Here is a 23,560-nt window from a genome sequence, read left to right as displayed (position 1 = left end):
ACATCGGGACTAGAACACTTTGGCCCAATTAAGCGGCTGTCCTAATTAACCTGAATCCACTGTATTTCCTTCCCCAAACCAGAGATTTTATTAAGACTATTTATTTAGTGTTCTGTCTGACGACAGGTCCATTTGAACAGGATCCTTCCATCCTTTTCTCGGACTGGGACCTGTTCATATACGTTCTTGGCAGATGATCCAGAAGTGGTTTGCCATTGCCTTCTTCTGTGTGTGAATGGAGTAATTGTTGGGATGCCACGGAGGAAAACTCCGTGTTGCCTAGACCACGGCCTTGCCCAACACAAGTTATAAATTCGGGCACCGCCGGGAATCGAACCCGAGACTCCAGGATTACAAGGCCAGCGTTCTAACCGCTAGACCACCGTGGCGGTTATTTATTAAGACTACCTAAAGAAATATATATGAAGGCAGTAAGTTCCTGTGAAACGTTGTGTATAAAAGATTTATGTGAGCTAGCTAGTCTGCGTTGTAAGTTGATCACTGTATAATATATAATTTTATTCAAAACAAACTCTGGGAATATTTTAAAGTTGTCGTAATACATCTGGATATTTTTTTTGAAAAGTATAAAAGTTCAGGTGTGTAAAAAAAAAGTCGGGCATTACAGGTGACCTTTTCAAATTTTACGCTGTTTGTGGGTGTTGATTAACGAGTGTTGTGGTGTTTTCTGACGTAAATATATCATAACATTTTAATTACACAGACTGGCACATGAAAGTTTAAGCTGTGGCTGCCAATAGCAGCTGGAGGAAACGAAGTGTAATTGACATTTAGGGTCATAACCTTTTTTCAGCAAAACTGTACGCATTTACGAGTCAATTGGGTGGTACCTCACGTTGTATTGTTTTACGTAAATGAAAGCAGTTTTTTGTTGTGTTTTTCTGACATTTAAAAGTGCATTAGGCCTAAATGAAATTCGAAATTTTACAAAGTATTCACTATTTTATACAAATACGTTTATTTTTCTTGTAAGAATTATTTTAATCTACGTCTTGTCAACTGTTTTGTGTTATGACACTTTAGCACGTAGTTAGAGTTTTAATTGGTACCAAGTTATCCGGGTTTGAGGAAGTGTTTTAAACAGAATCGATCAGGAATAATGCCGGTACTGTGTTCGGAGAGCTTACTCTTACGTCATTGTACGCATTCTGTTTAGTTTTAAAAACATGGTGATCCAATCCAATTTATACCCCGCACGACCGCAAAGAACTATGATTAATCACTATAAAATCATCAAGTATTTCAGATAAAGTATGAAATTGCATTACAAATTATCGGCGACAACTATTACAAGTGAATAAGAATCGATATAAAGTAAAATTTAATCTGTACGTAAGTAATAATGTGTATTGTGGTTCTACGTTGTGGTTACAATTTTAAACCGCGCGTGTTTCTTGTCGCAAGATATATCCGAGCTTCGTTCGACGTTACAGTTACACAAGCTGACGTGTAGGACAGGAAATGTGTTTTGAAATTTAGCCTACAGATATGCTTTTCCCAAGACGTTATGCAGTTCCCACAATGTTGAGAGGTAAATAAGTTCGACTAATTTCCAATGGAAAGTTGTCATATGAGAGAGTTTAATAAATATGGACTCGTGAATGGAACTTTTCGTGTGTTTCCTTACAGGTCAAATGAATAACCACGCGTGCTGGGGGATATTAGCGGCATTTGAGTTTCAAAATGTATCGAAGGTCGCAAATAATCGATATATCGATTCTAGAGAGACTGCTTTTTGTGTCTAAGTCACAACCGAGGTGAAAACCTTCGTGTTTCCATTACATTTATTTGTTTTTGGTACGTCTTCAAACAGATCGATGTTTGAAGAACGAGACAAAAATCTTATAAAAAAATTATGAAATGCAAGCAAGAAATTTATCTTCGATGGACTTCATTTTTACATGAAAGTTTTACTATGTAATTGACTTTAAGACCCTGACATAAAATGTATGTTTTTCAGGTAAGAATTGTGTCAGATACAAGCTGTTACAAGAGAAAATTTTAAATAATACATAAATCTATATTAATTTTTTTTGTACATTTGAATAAACTTTTTTGATTACACATTACCTTTAATTTGCCATTTTTAGATAAATATTGTTTAAGATAACTAAAATTCGCTATCAGATTTAAAAATAATGTCAAGTAGGGTTTCTTGTCCCTTGGGTCCAATGGGAAGAACTATTCTTGGCCCGAGGAAAGACGAAATTTGGACAGCCCTGCTCAAACTGAACTAGTATTTGCTTGACGACAAACGCAACGTGATCTGAGAAGGTGGTCGAATATTAGTAGTTATTTTTCAGGTTAAAATATGCTGCGTTGACGGTACGAACATATTTCCAATTAAGGATACTGGGAACGACCCGTTCTTCAAGTTCCTGAGCACTGCGGGTCCCAGCTTTACGTTGGCTTGATCTATAGACATTCGGTAGGACTCCTTGGACGAGGGATCGGCCCGCCGCAAGGCCTCTACCTGTACACAGAAAAACGCGGACAAACATCCATGGCTTGAGTGGGATTCGAACCCACGGTCCCAGCGACCAAGTGACACAAGGCCCACGCCTCAGACCGCGCGGCCACTGGACCCATTAAGGATACTAGGACATTAAATTTCTAAATACAGAGGACGATGTTGGCAACTCGCAGTTTATCGCAAGTCGTTGCTTTTGTAAGTGTGTGTTCGTGATGGCCATTTTATCAAAGTGACATTTTAAAAGACGCAAATAACGGATTAATATTTTATATTTAAATATAAGCTGTTTACTAAGCTTTTCTGGTCATATTTGACATTCTTTGTTTTTTTTTAAATTAAATAAAACTATCTATTTGCTATGGTTGGTTTTTATTTTTAAAGTTTATTATTTTTGTTGTTGCAAATATTACATTTTACTTACCATTTTTGATGTCTGAACATTCATCATGAGTTCATCCTTAAAATTTCTGAAGCATTCTCCACACAAAATGCACTCTCAGCTACGCTTACAGGATTCAGAAGTCGAGATTTGTGTAAAATCAACCTTTATTATACATTTTAATCGCCTTTTAACTCATTTTTCGGTGTTCGTCTTTATATTGTCTTGCAGTTTGTTTTTGTAAGGGGCGTCCGAAAGGATTTCACTTCAACTTTTTTTATTTTTCGACTCCGAATCGATCATTTGCTGGTATCTGGAATGGGCGAAATCTCGTTTAAGACGTGTTTGACATGACTACTATTACTTTTCACTGATCTCACTTGCCTGATTTAAGGAACTCATACTCTTTGTTTTATCTGTTGAAATTCAAGACGTCATTCTAGTGCCTTGAAGAAACAACGACTGATAACAGTTGCCAATGGAGATTTCAAAACAGATGCAGGAAAATTGGCTAACGCAAAGTTTTCGTGAACGCCAGAATAAGAATTCGTGTCAGTAAATAAGAAACTTTGATTACCTCACACACGAAAAGTTTGTTTGTTAGTTTTACGCCTGGAGATAACATCAGTAAGAAAATAAAAGTGTGGTGCCTTAACCTCTGAGGACGTTAAGTTGAAAGTTTATCAGAACAAATTCAACACGCCCAAATGTAAACATACAAAGCTTGTGAATTCTCTGATATCAGGGCATCTACACTTTTCGCCCTTAATACGAAGTGGGTCATTGGTATAAGCACTGAACGTGGATGTTCTGAGTAGCAGAATCCTCTGTTTTTCCAAGTGCTTACACCGATTGGCAGGTTATGACATTTAAATGAGATAAAAATACTGAAGGAGTAAATAGTGTACCAGAAAAATGTCAAGGATGAATATACGAAATAATTCCTCATTGAAATTCATAAGACATTTTCCGCTAGTGTTCTAAATTAAAATATTATTGGACAGTGGTTATTCCTTAGACGCTTAGAACTACGCTTGTAGATGATCTGCGTACGTGCTCTACACACATGTCGGAGAAGTTGCCTACCTTCACGGCGACTGTAATTATTATGTAGTGTATAAGATGCCTCTCTTTCTGTGACGTAGCTCAAGTACGTTGATATTTTGCGTCTTTTATGATTTCGAAAGTAATTCAAAAAAGGTGAGAAAATCAACAAAACGATGCAACAGTTATTTCCGCGTCCATGAACGTAATATTAACAGACTCGTAAGTGATCAAAATGCAAAATGTTTTTCTGAAGTGAGGTTTGGGGTCACGGCGCCTCGGCACTAGATGGAGAGGAATTATTAGGTTCATATTACGGCAGAAGAAGATGAAGTTCCAGGAATTAAAACGAGAAGCCGAGAATAGGGACAACTGGAGAGCTCTTTTTGGGCAGAGCAATGGACCTGTCGTAAGACAGAACACTTAATAATAATAATTACGGCAGCTTTACTCCTGATGAAAGGCCCTCGATATACATTTAATAGGATGCTGTGTAGGCTTCTAGAATCGGTCTAGCCGTGGAGTGAGAAAAACTGTTTTGCCCTTACCGGGAGTCGAATCCTGTAGTCAGTCACTGATCGAAGCTGTACAGACTCTTTTGCGAATTAAACGGAGAAAATATCGTATTGTCTGACCACAGTTTATAAATTAAAGCAGTTCAGCAGAGGAAAATATTTTTCTTCCAGTCATAAAATAAACATTTGTTATAATCCGACATGCGAATAGCTAGGTCACAGTTCTGATATGGGGAAAATAGTGAATTAACTACACAATTTTCTGAGTCCTTAACGGTTTAGCATGGTTTAACAAAGTTATTCGTCTGCGGTTCAGTGGATAGTATTCTTCCCTCTGTATTCGGGGGACTGAGGGTTTGAATCTCGACACGGAAAAAGACTATTATCAAGCTGTTTAGGATTTAATTTCGGTCCCTCCACGATCACTTCTATTAATAGTCTTCTAACCGTTCGAGGCTCAAATATATTTAGCAAGAAATCCACTCAGAAAGGAACGAATGAACTCAGTGTTTAATTAAGTAAACGTGCAAGACCTGAGCTACGTTAATTCGGTTTGTCGCATTTCGTGAAAAGATCGAGTCCGCTGCCGGCGTTTACCGTGACAACCGTTGTCATGGCAACGGGCGTGACCAGTTTTGCATCGTCGGGGGTTGACGTTCAACCAACCTACATCCTCGTTCAGTATCACCGTAACAGAATTTTTTTTTTCCTAAATGACGGTATGGGACTTCATCCGTTTCGAAGCTGCCGTAAAAGGTACTCCGTCTACTTCTTGGTCTTCCTAATTGTCATTTTCCTCCGAGCTTACATTTTAATATATCTCAAAGTGTTGTTCAACAAATTTTTAAGTTTTTTGTCTTTATTTCTTGTGGTCTTCCGAGGTGAATACTTACTGATTGACGCTAGAAATTCAATGCAAGAAGACAGCCATAATCAGTGAATTTACAGCGTGGCGAACGAGTTATAATTGTCACGCTATACGTACATTTGCACGTGATTCAATTGTTTGTATACTAATATTCGAATAATCTCAGATTAGATCTTACAAACATTTAAATTTGATTCTGAATTACTTATACGTGAAGTTCCTTGGTACCATCACACACTCTGTAGTATCTGCATACGTTTCCTTCCCGATAATATTTTTTCTATGACTCGAAATGTTGTTCTTTATGGCATTTGTGTTTTAGAAAATAAATTAACATAATACAAATGTCATTCTTCAGCGTTTGGTTAGTCCATTGGATGTAAGAAAATTTGCTGAAACATTCTTCCTGAAAGTCGACGTTCTTAAATATTAACATTCTGATACATATTATAGGCATATATAAATATATAATTAGACATGAGCTTTCTCAAAAAGGAAATATACGTATATAAGAATTTCAACATGATTTTCAATTGCAATATAGGAAACAAAAATATGAAAAATCTAAATAGAATATATTCATTGATAAATTTGAACGCAGCTGTCATTTCTCGGATCCCTACAGGAACTGCATTACTCACCGCCAAGCGCTACAATGTTTTTTCTATGAAAGCAATAACATCGACTCACTTATGCTTGTGAAATCCCTGCCGGAAACCTGGAAGTGACATTTGGGTTTAACTTTATCAATGGACGCACAGAATTACTGTTTCTTTCTAGTATAAAAATTATCTTCACCATTGCATCAGCAAATTTTGAACCTTAATATCCCGGTTAATGATTGTAGCAAATCTGTGGTTCGCGGTATCTGAATGAGTTATTTCATTCTCAAGAATATCGGAGTTTTGATAAGAAAACCGGATATAACACGCAGAACCAGTTGAGTGTCCATGCCTCATTGCCTTTAATGGTAAAGCCACTTAAAGTTAAAACGTGACCAGAATCGACTATGCAGAAGTGGTGGTTATCTTTTAAAGCTTAACTGCGATGAATCATTGAACAAGGCCACCTCGCTTTATGACAGTGAGACTGAATATTATTACCGTCCCTCATATTAATAATAGTTGATCAATGGGTGTTAAATCTCCCGTTGAGTATCAAATGGAAAATACGAATGTTAAATCCAAATTTAATATATATATAAAGTTTTATGTGTTCGCTATATTTTAACGTTGGTAGCTGTTGAGACGAGTAACATAATTTCACATTGGATTTATTTATAATAATGTTACCTTATCATATTTTAATAAAATTTTCTGTAAACGAGTCATAGCGTGTATTATTATTTAATATAATTTCTAAGATTTGAGTCTGAAGACAGCTGTCTTCTAATAAAATGTGGTTTCATGTGGTAAATAAATACTTCCATCCTTTTCTCGGACTGGGACCTGTTCATATACGTTCTTGGCAGATGATCCAGAAGTGGTTTGCCATTGCCTTCTTCTGTGTGTGAATGGAGTAATTGTTGGGATGCCACGGAGGAAAACTCCGTATTGCCTAGACCACGGCCTTGCCCAACACAAGTTATAAATTCGGGCACCGCCGGGAATCGAACCCGAGACCCCAGGATTACAAGGCCAGCGTTCTAACCGCTAGACCACCTCATCTTATTATTATTTAGTGTTCTGTCTGACGACAGGTCCATATGAACAGAATCCTTCCATCCTTTTCTCGGACTGGGACCTGTTCATATACGTTCTTGGCAGATGATCCAGAAGTGGTTTGCCATTGCCTTCTTCTGTGTGTGAATGGGATGCCACGGAGAAACCGGAGGAAAACTCCGTGTTGCCTAGACCACGGCCTTGCCCAACACAAGTTATAAATTCGGGCACCGCCGGGAATCGAATCCGAGACTCCAGTTAAACAAACCAATCAAATTCAAGTACTTTATTTTTCTAATTCTTCAGCCGTTTCTAATAATAATGAACCGGACTTTGACGAATACTTCCGATGTTATTCGATTAAGTGGAAAACCGGTTATTATGAGAGATGTCTGAAATGAATTTCAGATGTCAGGAAAGAGAAGTGATCTGTTCGTGAATAAGCTGCAATTAAGATTTAAGATGGAAGAGGTTTGTCTCGCTTAATTAGGTGCGTTTGTATTATATTTTTTAACACAAACGTATAAATTCAGGTACAGACATTATCCTCCATGCAGTAAAGACATTTCCACCCCATCACTGCAGTGCAGTAAAATTTGCATACGACTTTTTTGAGTTCAGTAAATTGTCGGTAGGTTCGTGATTGTGTCTCGAAGATATCTGCATTACACTCGAAACTCTGATGTTATCGATATATGATTGTGATGTTTACTTCCGGTGTTTTAACTTTTTGCCTGGCGTCTGAGTTTATTATTGGCATGTTCTAAGGGAGTTACAGTGTGTGATGAATAAATAAATGCATTTTGAACGCTTCACGGCTTGATTTCTGATTCATTTTAGGATTTTTCTCGAGAATACTATGAATATTTGATCAGATTGAGGATAATCATTTCCGAGTACGTGCTATAATGCACATCACAAGTAAGGAATACTTTAATATTGGTTCAGTTACCGTTTCAGTAGACGAAAATGACTGTAATAATCGTAATTTTATTTTTTTATACACATTTGTGAAATTATGAACTGGGGTAAAAAATACAGACATAATGAGGATATAACAGACAACAATTATAAAAAAAAATGAAAACTGTAAGACGTTCCTATGTTAAAACTTTATTAAGGAACATAATTTTTAGATGATTTGACAATTATAGGTCTTTTTAAATGAAAGGTTATGTAGAAAATATAAAACTTTTGAAAACTTTAATCGTGTGTGACGTCTATACACACGTAAAGTAGAACCAGTTCAAAGTAAATTGTCCGTCGATATGTCAGGTCGATATATCGAACGGTATAAATTGAATCGATCCTTCTTGTTCATATTACCAGTAATAGGATTTAGTGGCCTTCGAATGTAGACGAGTTTTGAAGGTGGTAAAAAGAAACCTCATTTTCTAGATTGTATTCATCAAGGCATAATAGAACTTTCTTGGAATTAAATAATATACATACAGCATGAGCTGTGACATGACTTTGGTCAGAAAATATATCAAGATACGTCTAAGACTTCCTGCCTTTCGTCATTTCCTGTCTGCGTCTTTCCATCTGTCTTTTGTCAGTACTACAATAAATTATTCAGCCTACATTTTGTTGGCATTCAACCGAATTCTTTCACATTTATTGAGGGAAGTTTACTTCTCAAATAATTCCTGGAAGTAGAGTGTGGAGTAAAATCACGTCAAGAGAATAAACATTCAAGAAATCAAATCTGAGATAAATAATCTTTTGCTTTGTACAATACGTTCCTGAGGGTTGATAAAACATTTAATCTTCTTGAGCTCAAAATAATTTGTCATGTGGGTTTACCTGAAGTGTAAAAAGGAAATGTACCACTGTCGAACGTGGTTTTCTTGTTAGCTACAAATTTTTTTAGAAGAATTCACGGCCTTCATGACTTCACTGTAAATATGCAATAGAATTTTTCGAAAAACGCTGAGTAAATATTTATCAAAAAAATGTTTGGTATTAATTTCAGGAGTGTCATTCATAAATAAATTAAATTTTGGCATGTAAATTTCTCTTCTTAGTAGTTTCATAGTTGAAGAATTCTTCCCTTTTAAATCTTAACTGTCCATTGTCAGACATCTGATTAAGAATGACACACGGCGCGCAGGGATTGGGGGAAGGTTCATCCCCCCCCCCCGACTTCATATTTATCACGATGATCAGCTGTCTTCAAATTCTATATTTGACAGAAGACAAGGAAAACGAATCATTCATTGCAAGTTGAATTATATTGGCTAGACATAACCTAACTTAACATGTTCTGACACGGCGAATACAATGGCCATACACGAATCGTTAGTCGTATGAATAGATATTTGAATTCGCAATAGTCGATGCGAACAAAGGTAACTGGTACGGATTTATCGTAATTTGTTTGACGTATATGCAATCTAAACTTCACAGTTTTTGCAAATTATGTAAACCCAGTGGTATATTTTTTGTCATAGTTTCAGGAACTCAGCATGTCAAATTTAAGATTTTGTATGATTCTTACTGTAAACAACGATTATTCCCTTAAACAGCATTAACAAGTTGATATTTATAGTGAAAAACGTTTTCTGTGTGGTACGATATGAATTCTTAAATATTATTTAGACGAGTGATTCCAAGTTTCCAAGTTGTTATTGCGTGGCTCTTACGCGGTCCTTGCGATTTAAGAACTTTAAAATTTATGAAGATTTCTGTCTTCTGGGTTGTTGCGCTGTGTAGTCTGGTCGTTGTTTACCAACGTTTCAGAGGTCATACTGCCTCCGTCATCAGAGTATGAAGATTTCCGTCTTCTGGGTTGTTGCGTTGTGTAGTCTGGTCGATGTTAACCAACGTTTCAGAGGTCATACTGCCTCCGTCATCAGAGTATGAAGATTTCCGTCTTCTGGGTTGTAGCGCTGTGTAGTCTGGTCGATGTTTACCAACGTTTCAGAGGTCATACTGCCTCCGTCATCAGAGTATGAAGATTTCTGTCTTCTGGGTTGTTGCGCTGTGTAGTCTGGTCGATGTTAACCAACGTTTCAGAGGTCATACTGCCTCCATCATCAGGGCGATGAGTCTGAAGATGGTTGTCTTCTGGGTTGTTGCGCTGTGTAGTCTGGTCGATGTTAACCAACGTTTCAGAGGTCATACTGCCTCCGTCATCAGAGTATGAAGATTTCCGTCTTCTGGGTTGTTGCGTTGTGTAGTCTGGTCGATGTTAACCAACGTTTCAGAGGTCATACTGCCTCCGTCATCAGAGTATGAAGATTTCCGTCTTCTGGGTTGTAGCGCTGTGTAGTCTGGTCGATGTTTACCAACGTTTCAGAGGTCATACTGCCTCCGTCATCAGAGTATGAAGATTTCCGTCTTCTGGGTTGTTGCGCTGTGTTGTCTGGTCGATGTTAACCAACGTTTCAGAGGTCATACTGCCTCCATCATCAGGGCGATGAAGATTTCTGTCTTCTGGGTTGTTGCGCTGTGTAGTCTGGTAGATGTTTACCAACGTTTCAGAGGTCATACTGCCTCCGTCATCAGGGCGATGAATCAACAACCCAGAAGACGGAAATATTCATACTCACCGCTGTGAGAACCTCAAATCTTACATTTAAAATTTATCCCCGCACATTGGAAGCCACTAAATTACCTTTTTTTCAAATTATAACTTCAGCATTAATTAATAAATACATTTTCCGCTGTCTAACTCTTATCACACTATCGTGCTCACTCTTACCACAATGACCAGCGGGCATTGCCTGGGAACCTTATAACTATAAGATGGCCCTATAATTTCTTCTTAGTCTTCAAAGGGTTAAACCTGTCTGTTATTACATTTAGCAATCTGTTAGAAATGTGTTTGTGTCACAATTTTATTCTCAAACTGAAAGTCATGTTCTACACGTTGTTAAGCCGTTACATCCATATTAATACATAACCAGCGTGCAAACCTCAGGAAGATTCTGTCACCGCAGGAAGTTGTGATTATAAGAACGATGCAAGAATATGCATTAGTCTGACTGCTTCGTAATCTAAAGATAGCAGACCGGAAAAATACACTGAACATTAACTGCGGCTAAAACACGCGGAAGATGATAAGCTAGCTTGTAAATTAAACGTTATAGACCTGTGGCAAGAGTTTGGTTTGATTATCAGTAAAAGTGGAATAAGGGACTCATAATTCTCAACCAGAATAACTGATAACACTAATTGTTACGTTCTTTTCTGGTAGCAAGAAATTGCAAATGAGACTGTGGCGAAGCGTATGGTTGGATCTGGCGGCGTGAAGGTGTTTTTATGTTTAATGCAATTCGTAAAAAAAAAAAAAGTTTTATAAATGTTCTGTTTTCAGTGTTAATTTCGATTTGGAAATGTAACGCTGTAATAAAGTGTATTGATTTTAAACACAAAAGTGGTTTATTCTCGTCAACTTTGATTGGTCATTCTATGCTATCAGTACAATAAACTTGCTTCTACATTTTTTCATATTTACCTATGTAGACAGATGAGCTATAAAGAATTCCAAAAGGTTACAAGTAATGTTTTAAAATCGGAAAAGACCTTCTGCTTTCCCGATTGTCTGCGTGTTATCATCTCAGAAATTGTTTGATATATCTTTTCGAAACTGTTATAAAAGAGTCTCTTAGGAACGTGTCCTTATTAATAGGAAATGCCGAGTGTTTGATATCGTTCTGAATCTCTTCGATAGCACCCCAGTGCCATCTAATGCGCATGTCTGTAAATACCTTGTGTCCACTTGCATTGTCGCCCCATTTTTCAGTAGCAATTCAGTCTGCTTCAATACAAGTCGTGGTTCTCTTTCAACAAAAACGTAAGTAACATCTGCTCTCCACACCCAACCCAGAACAATTCAAAAGAAACTCCTTTCTAAATATCTCAATAAGAAGAACATGGAATGATATAATAGAATCTGTAAGACTGTCAAAGTAGAGAACGATACAAAATTTGACATATTTTAAGCAAAATGTAAGAGATAGCATTGCTATCAACATAAAGCAATGATGAAGAACAATATCATGTATAATTAATATTCTATGAGTCAACATATCTACGTAAAATAAAAAAAATATCATCAGTTAGGGCAATAGAATTTTTTTTAAAAAAAACCTCAGTTTTAATCGTGTTGAGGTTTTTCATTGGCGTCAGGTATCTCTCGCTCTATCGAGTTTTGTGAAAGTCGCCATTATTGATCAGCAGGTTATTAGTGCGAACATAACGCGAGTATCCACACGTAAATAATTAATCACACAGATACAGATTATTTGTCTTTTTCCGGAGGCAACCTTAATTTGGTTCTGTGTCATGACTGTGAAAACAATATTGATTTTTAATAACTAAATACTCCTATGCCACTACTCATGTTACATTAAATATTACAATATTTATAAAACAAACTTCTCAAGGTCACGTAATGTTGCATCGATAGTGATGGTGGTTTAAGGCTTTGACCGGGATGTTCTTTTGTTAAATCTTATGTGGTACCGCCTGATTCGACTTCTAATGGTTAAGTGAAGTGTTTTCTTCGCGGTACGGTCTGGATTCGTAAATATTATGAAGACGAGCTTCGGCTTCAAAGGGTTAACCAGCTGATTTTCGTAATGGTGAGGTGTAGTGTTTTCTTCGCGGTACGGACTGAATTCATAAATAATATTCAGACGATCTTCGGCTTCAACTAGGTCGGATGATGGCTGGGGTAAAACCCCTCCAGGAATGGAACAAATCAGCATCAAATCCCTGAGAATTCTTCAGCGCGAAGTACAGATTAGATAATCAGTTCAGAAGAACGTGAGATGGATGGGACGTTGAGGATCTGTTGAGTAGCCCACAAAACTTTTTCTTGTGGGGTTGCTTGGAGGACGCGGTGTACAACACAAAGCCATCAACACTAACAGAGCTCCGACAAGAAATTTAATGGTCTTACGCAGGCGTACCAACTGTAAATTTGGTCGCCGCTTGTCAGTCAGCTGTTCGCAGCTGTCAGCTGCGCCACTAAGCTAACAGTGGTCATTTTGAACACTTACACTAGATTAGCTAATTCATTAAGTGCCAATGCTGACGTATGTAATGGTTTAGTTTATTGAAATGTATTTATTTAATTTATTGAATATGTGTATACATCGCTAGGAACAGTAAGTTCTTTATGAATGAGAGGAATTATAATGCTACACTTACACAAGATAAGTAGATTATCATGGGATTTCATTTCTTATTCACGATATGGCCTTGTCGCATTGTGTAAATCGTGCTTTAATGTAGACACAAATCTTACGTATTGAAAAAAAGTTTAAATTTTTTTTTTAGATTTACAAACAAATCTACTTTCTTACAAGTTTAGTTTAATTAAAAAAACGAGCAAGAAAATGTGTTAGAATACTTTTGTGCTGAAATGTTAAAGAGAACGTTTCATATAAAAATAGATAATCTAGAAATAAATCAATGTTACGAAAACTTTTGTATCCTTTGTCCCCCACAGACTGACCTTGAACCTGTCTTTCCTCTTACCGTCGTAGTCCCCTCATGGCATTCAAAATATATGTGTATATACTTTTAAAAAAAATGGCGTAATGATTAATTTGCTATTGTACTTCTGCGTGTGTGACTCTCTGACTTTATTATTCCTGAACTTTGTGCTAATGTTACTTGGTTCAGTCACGAAACTTATTGTTCGGGATTATACCTCAATTATCGATAAAGTGATTTGGTTTCAAACGATATTTTTCGAGATTAGTCCCATTAAAAATGTTATTATTTTGGTGTGAGAATGTAGAATAGATAATGTCTTAACAGTTGGCGTATATGAAGTGTAATTTGTATTTGTACACAATAGATTACGTCCGATAAAGTGCAGAAGTTATTATTACGCTCAATAGCTCTTAGTGCTGACGTCCGATACCAGATTTCAACGAAGTTGGTTTAAGATTTTATGACGTAGCGTGCCCTTCCGCGGACCCTGAATCATTACGAGTCAACAACCCCAGGGCAAAATATTAAGGAAGTGTTACGTGTGGACCAACAGACAAAAACTGTGCGTGCCTCGAAATAGGTTCCTCTGTGCTCATCCTGTATACGTTACACGAACCTCGGTTTCATCTTCTGATAATCACGCTTCATACATAACTTAACTGTAAAGCCTTCCAGTATAGACTTCCTCTCGGAGTTGAGGGAAAACAGATGTCTGCTGGTTTATGCGAGGGGAACTTTTGTTTTCATGAAACAGGATTTGAGCTGTTCTAGGGTGGGCGATGGGTCGTTGAAATTCATCGGACTCATTCGCAAGGACCCTGGGTCGATTCCCAGTATCATATTTCTTCAAAAGGTAAATGCCAACGCGTAACTTTAAAACTTTATCCATGATTTATCTCGACTAACCAATCGTTCATGATCATTACTCATCAATACTTCGTTTGTTGATTGTCATCTTGTGATGATTTTTTTGCTTTCCTAAGTATTGAGAGAGCCACGGTGGTCTAGCGGTTAGAACGCTGGGCTAGTAATCCTGGGGTCTCGGGTTCGATTCCCGGCGGTGCCCGAATTTATAACTTGTGTTGGGCAAGGCCGTGGTCTAGGCAACACGGAGTTTTCCTCCGGGGGCTTCCGCGGTTTCTCCGTGGCATCCCAACAATTACTCCATTCACACACAGAAGAAGGCAATGGCAAACCACTTCTGGATCATCTGCCAAGAACGTATATGAACAGGTCCCAGTCCGAGAAAAGGATGGAAGGATCCTGTTCATATGGACCTGTCGTCAGACAGAACACTAAATAATAATAAGATGAGGTGGTCTAGCGGTTAGAACGCTGGCCTTGTCATCCTGGGGTCCCGGGTTCGATTCCCGGCGGTGCCCGAATTTATAACTTGTGTTGGGCAAGGCCGTGGTCTAGGAAACACGGAGTTTTCCTCCGTGGCATCCCAACAATTACTCCATTCACACACAGAAGAAGGCAATGGCAAACCACTTCTGGATCATCTGCCAAGAACGTATATGAACAGGTCCCAGTCCGAGAAAAGGATGGAAGGATCCTGTTCATATGGACCTGTCGAAAAAAAATACTCATTATGGAGGCGGTAGGTTCCTCTGCAACGTCGGTAAACGTCTACCAGACTACACGGCGCAACAGCTCGGACTCACCGCTGTGGAAACCTCAAACTCAATAAAGTCATACAAAAAGTTTGAAGAAAATTCTTTGGCAGTTTTTCAAATGTAGGCGCCTCGGAACATCAACAGATAGAAATCAGGTTTACGATAAAATTATGAGAAAAATAAGCCTGTAAGTATTTGTTATTGTTTATACAATTTTACGTCTTTAATTTCTTTTCCAAGGCAGTGGAAACCCAGAATATACACACAATTTTGTAATCTTTTTTACGTATAGGTGTATAACGTGGTATATCATAGATACCACATGAATTGAGTGTCTGAAAACAAAGTTATCAGAAACTCATTTTGTGGGGCTGAAGTAACTGAACAATAATGTAGGGAAATTACACGAAAAGGAACTTTGTGAATTTTTTTAAATATCACCTACAGTAATTAAGGTAGCCAAATTTAGCAGCGTTTAGTATGTGGATAGAATAGTGCAGATAAGAAATACATACAGAATTTTGGTGTGGAAATATCTTTGAAAATGTCCACTTATGCAATGAGATTGAAGGATAATATTAAAATGGAAATTAGTAAAATGGGTTATGATGGTCGGAGACGAATGTAACTGGAACATTATTGCGTCCAGTGACGAGCTTTAAAGTTATCGGTTGAAGTATGGAGTTAATTTGACTTGTAGTTTGCTTTACAAATAGTCTGCTTCGTGGCTATTAGTTGATCCTCAGTCAGAGCTAACCGAGGATATTTGAACTTTGGATCCTTATATAAACACCTTTTTCCTGTGTCACGCCACGTTTCAGAACCGCTGCATTGCTGTTTATAATCGTAGAGAAAAGTCAATTCTAAAGTTGAGGTTATGATAATTGAGAAGTTTTTAAGTTTAATATGGTTTGTTTAGTTTGTCGACAGTTGTGTGTCGACTTTGACCCAGTAAATGAATTATATGTTGCCTACTCTGAGAACGAGACCTTTACTTTGCAAAGAGGAGCGTGTACAGTACATTCGTATTAAACACATGTAACAAGATAAGTACAGTTCAATTTATTTTACGTGGCCGCTAAGCAGTGCGTAACGGGAACAGAAGTGTGAGTTGAAATTTTATGTGCAATGGGTTAGTTAAGCTGTGGTTGAACTAACCCACACATCTCCTTAATTCTCCACCTCTGTTACTGGACTCGTCCACATGTCTGCGCATCGTTTTTAGAGAGTCTAAAAAACTGAACTGTACTGCTCTAATTAGATAATTTAAATCCAACATTACAGGCGTCTTCGTAACGCGAAAAACGCGAGTCCAGTAGCGAAAAGTAATTGAAGAATCTAACTCATATTAAAAATGAACTAGGAACATGGTTTTTTACTTACTGGATTTTTTATTACTGCAGATCAAGTGCTTTTTGAAAGAAATCAACTTTACTTCTTAATCCTACCTTGGTTTTTCTACAGACAACTTGGAGGCCATGTTACCACGTGACATTTATCAAATATTCTATACATGCGATATAAGGGGACTTGTATTTTTCAGAATGCACTGAAATCCAAATGGCCCCGAGCGTGACATCGGATTTTCTATTGGGATTACGTCGGTCAAGGTGGTATTATAACATCTGACCTTGCACCAAGAATATTGGCAGCAGCACAGGTCAAGAAAGGTGATGCCGACTACTGCGGTTCATACCCTACCGAATGAATCGACAAGTTCCACAGAACCAGAAAGTGAGCGAAGATAACAGTAAGACACTTCAGTACTAATCTCTGGTGTCTGTCCCTAACCTTATACGTTAGTATTATTTTTTGTATTACTCCATTATATTTTAAAATAGTTATGTTATTTATGTTTCATTCTACAACCCTTTCTGTTCAGAATGGCTGTGTGGTGTACATGTGTACAGCATCGGATCACTTGTACACTAATTGAGCTCGATGTTTTTTTCGTGTGTTATGTTGTCATGTATAGGTTAGAGTCTACAACTCTTGATTCCCCACATTTATCCGATAAAATTCCACTTATAATGATTAAATATTATATTCTATTTTTTATTATAGTAGTCTTCTGATGTTCTACATATGAGGTACACATCATGGGCAAAATGTATAACTTTATAAAGTTTATATAAAATGTATGCCCACATTGGAAAATTTCTCTTTCATTGAACTGAGCCCCATTTGATTCTCTAAAGATTAATTCAGAATATTGTATGTTTCAGGTAGTAGTAGTGTTGAAACTCCATACCAGCGTTTACTTCATTCACTGCACCATGACCAGCGATGGCTAACGGAGGTGAGCCTTGGCAAGCGAGTTGGATTTTATCGCTTTCAGGGGGAACTCGGTAGTGGAAACTTCTCACAAGTGAAGATGGCAATACATCAGCTCACCAAAGGTAAGGGGCAAAAATAAATTATGATTTAGCTGCAATAGGAGTAATCCAAAATCTTTGAATAATTATACTTTCAACATCTAACAACATATTTTTCTTGAGACCTCAGTTTTACCACAGTTCAGAAATCATGTAACCCTTTTCTGACACATATTCTGTCAAAATTAAGTACATTCAGATCAGGAAACAAAAAGCAATGTTATGTTAAGTTCTAGAAATGTCCACCTCGTTCAGCGATGCACACTAACTCTTTTGCTCATGTTCGATGCTACCTGTCTCATGGAAAAGGTTCACCAAATGAGATATTAATTTTTTTAATAAGGGCAGATTGTCAGGTCAGACAAAATGTAAGTTTGGTTGTGCCTTCATAACGTGGAAACGTGCTACAAAAATTATAAGCCAATTTTGAAATAAGAAGTAACTTCTATCATATAGATATTTTGAAAGTTTCATATTGCGTTTTGTCCCAATTCTGTTAGAACGCGTTGCTGTCAAGATATTGGACAAAGCTAAGCTGGACCAGAAGACCCGGAGGATGCTTGCCAAAGAGATAGGAACAATGGAATATATGCATCATCCTAACATAATCAGGTGAATATATATAAAATGTTGGGTAATATTTCCTTATATTAGCTAATTTTCAGATTTCATATGCATATGCAAGATTCAAAAATTTATAAATGAATGCAGTATCCAGCGACAATTTTATGGCATGATCTGAAACAATGTTACACACAACCATTATTTATCATGTTTCCTGTTGCTTTATCTTTCTTGCTGTTATATTTTTCTTTCTGCATAAAATGTGAGTCATGCTCAGATAATAATCAATATAGAGTTGATATGTGTATGAAACGAGAGATTTAATACCATATACAGGGTGATTTAAAGTTGTAGTAAAACACTTAAGGAGGTTATTGGGGATATCATTTGGAGCAGAAAATGTAAATAATGTCATTCGATTCACTACCATTTCCATGTGATGTTTTTACGTCGATGTCTCTTTGTTTTATTGTGATCATTTGATGGGGTTCCACACTTAAGAGTTCATGGAAGGACACGTAGCTGAAGGGCAGTTATCAGACTTTGAGAGCAATACCATATAATAGTCTGACAGGTCCTCGCTACATGAACAGAAAGTATTAAAAGAACTAGTGCTCTGAAGTAAGGATCGGAAATTGCTACAAATGGCGGAATTTGCTTTCTTTTATTGGAAACAAATAAATAAATTTACATGTGATGTTAAATAAATTTCTATTGAAACTGACATTGTCAACAAAAAAGCACCATTAATGTGAAAATATAATTACTGACAAAGGATGGTGAATCTGAAAAAAACTGGTTTATATATTCTGTTCCAAATAACCTCCCCAAAAACTTTTTAATATTGTATCAAAGCTTTGAATTACCATGTATATATTATTAATATAATACTGTCTGAAATCATAGCAGTCATTCCTGAATTATAGGATCAAATAAAGACATGCTGTATTTTATGTACTGATCATCTCTTATCATAGGTTGTATGAGGTAGTGGAAACTTACAGTAAGATCCACCTTGTGATGGAATATGCTAGCGGTGGCGAGTTGTTCAACAAGATAACAACAACAGGGAGGATTGCCGAGAATGATGCCAAGAAATTGTTTGCTCAAGTTGTGTCTGCTGTTCAATTCATGGTAGGTTTTCAAAGGAAGATATTCCCTTTATAAGTTAGCTCATAACACAAAAATATTGACCGATTATGGCAAACAGAAAAGAATGGTTATCCCTATGCCTAATCATAACATGAAGACTTATTATATTTTTCGAAGTAAGACTATATACATTTTGGCCTGGCCACTAATTTGAGATGAGTGATCAGCTTCCTGCTCTAGCCACATTTAACCACAGTACTCACTAGGTTCATCCCAGGTGGATGTAAGAAAAATGCAAGGGTGTCTGCCAGGACACCCTAGTGTCCAGTCTGACTCAGCTATCATAATTTTGAAGAGTCATATTAGTGCAGTATTTATTCTATATGAAGTTAGATCAGGAAACTGAAGTAAAAAAGAGTACTGTATTCCTTTTCACATTCACTCTTGACATTAAGAATTGACCCCTGTTGTTCCCTTGGCTACATTTTTATTATTAATTTGATTAACATCAGATAACAATGTTATGTAATAAAAATTTTAATCCATGAAATATTCCTTGACTAAACTATATTATACCACTTTATAGACATTTTAGTAGATCGACAGTCGAAGAAGTACAATTTTAAGAATTCATAACGCCTGAACTTATGCTGAGAAACTCTAAATAAATAATTTACATGTTTGTTTATTTTTATCAGCATTAATTCAGTGGATGTGAAAATCATGGAAGTGTAATGAACCTTGAGAAATGCGTGTATGAATCGTCATTAATCTATTAATGATCCATTCTCTGTGTGAGAAGTCTTATTTCTTAGGTGCACACTAAACATGAACACTTTGAACAAAGTGTAGAGAGGTATGTTTTAGAATGTAGCATGTTCGAATCTGTTGTAGCACGACCACAATTTTGTTCATCGAGACATCAAAGCTGAGAATGTGTTTTATGCTGCCCCAGGTTTGGTGAAGCTCGGTGACTTTGGATTTAGCACACAACTTACTGATGGTATGTGAAAGAACCACTATACCTCTTCAAATGATGTGTAGCTAGAGTATACTTTGGGGCAGAGTCCAGTAATGTAATAATTGTCCATAGATAAAAGGAACAAACAAACATGTTATACTGTGCCATTTACATATTTACAATACTAAACCATACCAAAAATATTTAAATAATTATTTGTATGCCCAGGCAGTGGACAGAAACTGAACACATTTTGTGGGTCCCCCCCATATGCAGCACCTGAGTTATTCAGGGATGAGATGTACTTGGGGGCACCTGTAGATATCTGGGCTCTCGGTGTGCTCCTGTACTTCATGGTGACGGCGCAGATGCCATTCAAGGCCCCGACTGTTGCGGTACTCAAGAAACATGTCCTGGAAGGGACGTTTTCTGTCCCTGGACATGTTTCCTTCCAGTGCAGAAAAATGATTGGTGAGTCAGATAGCTCGACAGTGTATCAGTTCTTGTATGTAGAGATGACAGTAGGAGGTATACTCCAATGGAGAAATTTTATAAAGTAATTTTGGGCTAGGGGTTGTAGACGACCGAAATGCACAAATTACTAGTAAAATAAAGGGCACTAGATGGGGTTGAATTCCTAGTGCCACACACTGAGGAAGTGTTACACACACGGCCAGTCTGGATGGAGATTTTACAAGAAGTCTTTCGCCTCTGCCAGGAATCAAGCCGTGGTCATTCAGTCCACAGTAAGACATTACACTGACTGAGCTACGCTGCCCCACATGTTAACCTGTAGTGATATGATTATTGTGCATCAGCACGCTAGAAAGGATCAGTCAGCATCAAAATTGAGAATTGTGTCTTACGTCCATTTTGTCGTATGTAAGAAGACTGCTCGATGTCAATGAAATGTTAAAATAATAAAGTCACTGTTGCTTGTAGTTATTAATTAAATGATTAAACTTTTTCAGAAGGGATTCTCAAAAAAGAACCTAGAGAACGCCTGACCCTTCAAGAGATTTGCAACTCTGTTTGGTTGAAAGGAATAACTTTCCCTCTAACTCCAGGTGCATCAGACAGTTACAGCTTATCACCAAATTTCGACACACCAGTTCATAAGACACCTGAAAACTCTTCTGGAAATGCGTTAGGGAACAAAGACAATCCCGAAATAGTAGTTGTCAGTGAAGGAAACAAAGAAAGTTTGCAATCTGGGAGTGAGGGAAATAGTGTGGATAATCAGAGTTCAGTAGAGGGATCGTTAACAGTGGGGAGAGACTCGGTGAGCAGACAGCAAAGTTATAGTGGATCAGAAAAGAAAGAAAACAATATTGTTGGTATTGAGATGTTAGCCAGAAAGGAACTATTAAATTTTGGTATAACAAATGCCATGCTTGAAAAACATTCTAGTCAGGGAGCAAGAAGTGCCATAATAGGAACATATAGAATTTTAGTACATAGAATGCAACGCCAAGGTCATTTGGATTCAGATACTGCTTTTGTGGATGATGGTGATGCATCATCATCAGCTGTTCCTAGTAGAAGTGTATCGACAAATCATTTCCTTTTTTCATCATTTGGCAGAAGAAGCAAATCTGCGGCAGTGAAATCAAAGGGACATAAGCCGCACAGGACCAACAGGTCACGCACCTGTATCCTTCTATAAAAAAGGGCAATTTAGTGACACCTAAAATAACACAATGCAGCCTCAAAACAACCATTTAAAATGGTTAACATACTTGCCCTTCAGTAACTTTGGTATATATACAATTTTTACTTGTATAATTGTCTCTACCTTAATTTTTAGATGCAGAAATACAGTCTTTATCACACAAGTTGCCAGCAATTATTTTACTATAAGAACTGGTTCCCCTTGTTCCTCATATCTGGGAATATGGGATCATTACCATCAGAAAACAACGACCACTTCAGATATATACACACACACATTTTTTTTGTGTGGCACCAATAGTTTTCATGTTTTGTGAATCACTTGTTCTGTTAGAATATAAAAGTTTGGGGGGAAAGGGAAATAACTGCATAAGTAAGTATGATAAGTTGAAATCCAGGAAAAATTAAGGTAATTTTGTTAGAGAAAAACTGAAATCCCATGAGAAGGGATTTCAGCAGTAGACAAATGTGAGGTTAAGGCAACTTTTAAAATTAGTCTTGGTTGGAGGGTGTGTACCAGATTCACCTGACTCAAGATATGGTAAATATAAAGGAAGGAAATTTCTTTAACTGCTGAAAAAATTGGCACTGGGACATGTTTTTCTCACAGTCCTTCAGTTTTTACCCTGTCAATATCATTCCACCGCTGCTCCATATTCACTCATATATCACATGGAAATAGACAATGGGCCTGTTAGCGGTTACAGTTCCATAGACACATAGTCTCACCCCATCATAACAGTAATAATAATAGGCTAATTAGTAGCCTTAGATTATTGGAAAGGAGTCTACTGTGTACAGTTCCTCCTCAAAATGAAATGTCAAAGAAGATTGAACAATATGAAGTGCTACAAGAATGCCTTTTGACTCAGAACTTCTACTCTGTTGATGAATTTATATTACTGAAAAATGATTTATCATGTCTTTATTGTAAATTTTGCATAAACTTATGTATTTGTATATATATTTTTATATGTTGAAAATAACTAAGTGTATATTCTTGTACGTAGATAATAAACTGTGTGTGAAATTGGTGTATATTAATTGAATAATAAATAAATTTTAAGCGTAGCATAGTTTTAGCTTTTCCCAAATATGCTGTTAATTACTAGAAGTACTGAAGAATACTGAAAGGACATTTTCACAAGTTATATGAAGACTTTGTACAAATCCAACATTCTATGGACACTTTAGAATGAGTAACAACAGTTTTCATGATTAGACCGTGATTGAACCAAATATTATGAATCAAAATACCATAATGAGGCCACCATAAGAATGGCAGTAACTCAAAGGTAAGAAAAAGTTATGTTTAAATTTTTTCTATACAATCTTTTTTATAACTACATAAAAATAATAATCACATCAAGTATGTGTCTGTTAATCTTTAATTGTAGCTTTTTAAGCATACTTATTTCCATTTCCTGTTATGAAGCTGAAGACAATACAACCACACAGCATCTAATGTTAAAATAATTCAGGAGCAGATGGTAATAATAACGATAACATGGAAATGCCATCAGAAGGTGACAAGTATAGAAAAGTAGTAGTACCATGTCTCTTGAGAATGTTCAGTGTCCTAGAACCAGTTGCAGGACTACTGTTAGAGAAACAGCTGAGAGAGAATATTTTGCCTCATGATTATGTTGCTTGGAAATATGAAAAGTTTAAAAATGGCTTATTACAAGAGAAAATACTTTTGCAGTGCTAAAAGAGCCTAAATAACAACAAGAACACATTAATTGTAGCAAAACTTGTTAAGATTAACTCATTGTCTTGCATTTTATTTTGTCATTAAATTACTTAAAATTATATAAAATACCCTGAAAATACTGCCCCTTCACAAACTTTCTCTCACGTTTTA

At 36.8% G+C, this 23,560-nt stretch overlaps 1 protein-coding gene across 4 annotated transcripts in view; it reads left to right on the top strand.

The window, feature by feature from the left end:
- The window catches only part of LOC110833019 (serine/threonine-protein kinase NIM1), a 38,783-nt gene extending 16,057 nt beyond the window's left edge, over positions 1-22,726 (top strand). Inside the window, exons 1-8 of one of the 4 annotated variants that reach the window (XM_087354501.1) lie at positions 11,677-11,762; positions 16,577-16,783; positions 17,259-17,432; positions 17,909-18,020; positions 18,950-19,106; positions 19,959-20,067; positions 20,254-20,496; positions 20,997-22,726. In XM_087354501.1, coding sequence (XP_087210627.1) covers positions 16,738-16,783; positions 17,259-17,432; positions 17,909-18,020; positions 18,950-19,106; positions 19,959-20,067; positions 20,254-20,496; positions 20,997-21,691 — 1,536 coding nt within the window. In that variant the 5' untranslated portion in view covers positions 11,677-11,762; positions 16,577-16,737 and the 3' untranslated portion in view covers positions 21,692-22,726. Of the gene's footprint in view, positions 1-11,676; positions 11,763-16,576; positions 16,832-17,258; positions 17,433-17,908; positions 18,021-18,949; positions 19,107-19,958; positions 20,068-20,253; positions 20,497-20,996 lie in introns of those variants that run through there. The other 3 variants (XM_022070584.2, XM_022070583.2, XM_022070586.2) reach the window with 3 other exon arrangements.
- Positions 22,727-23,560: the final 834 nt, after the last annotated feature.

Source organism: Zootermopsis nevadensis, unplaced genomic scaffold, assembly GCF_977971745.1.
Source record: "Zootermopsis nevadensis isolate Lab colony 2312 unplaced genomic scaffold, Znev_1.0 Znev_ptg000023l, whole genome shotgun sequence".
In the NCBI taxonomy this organism is placed as follows: Eukaryota; Metazoa; Arthropoda; class Insecta; order Blattodea; family Termopsidae; genus Zootermopsis; species Zootermopsis nevadensis.
Note: the sequence above shows the minus strand (reverse complement) of the source record. Positions and strands in the feature narration are given on the sequence as shown.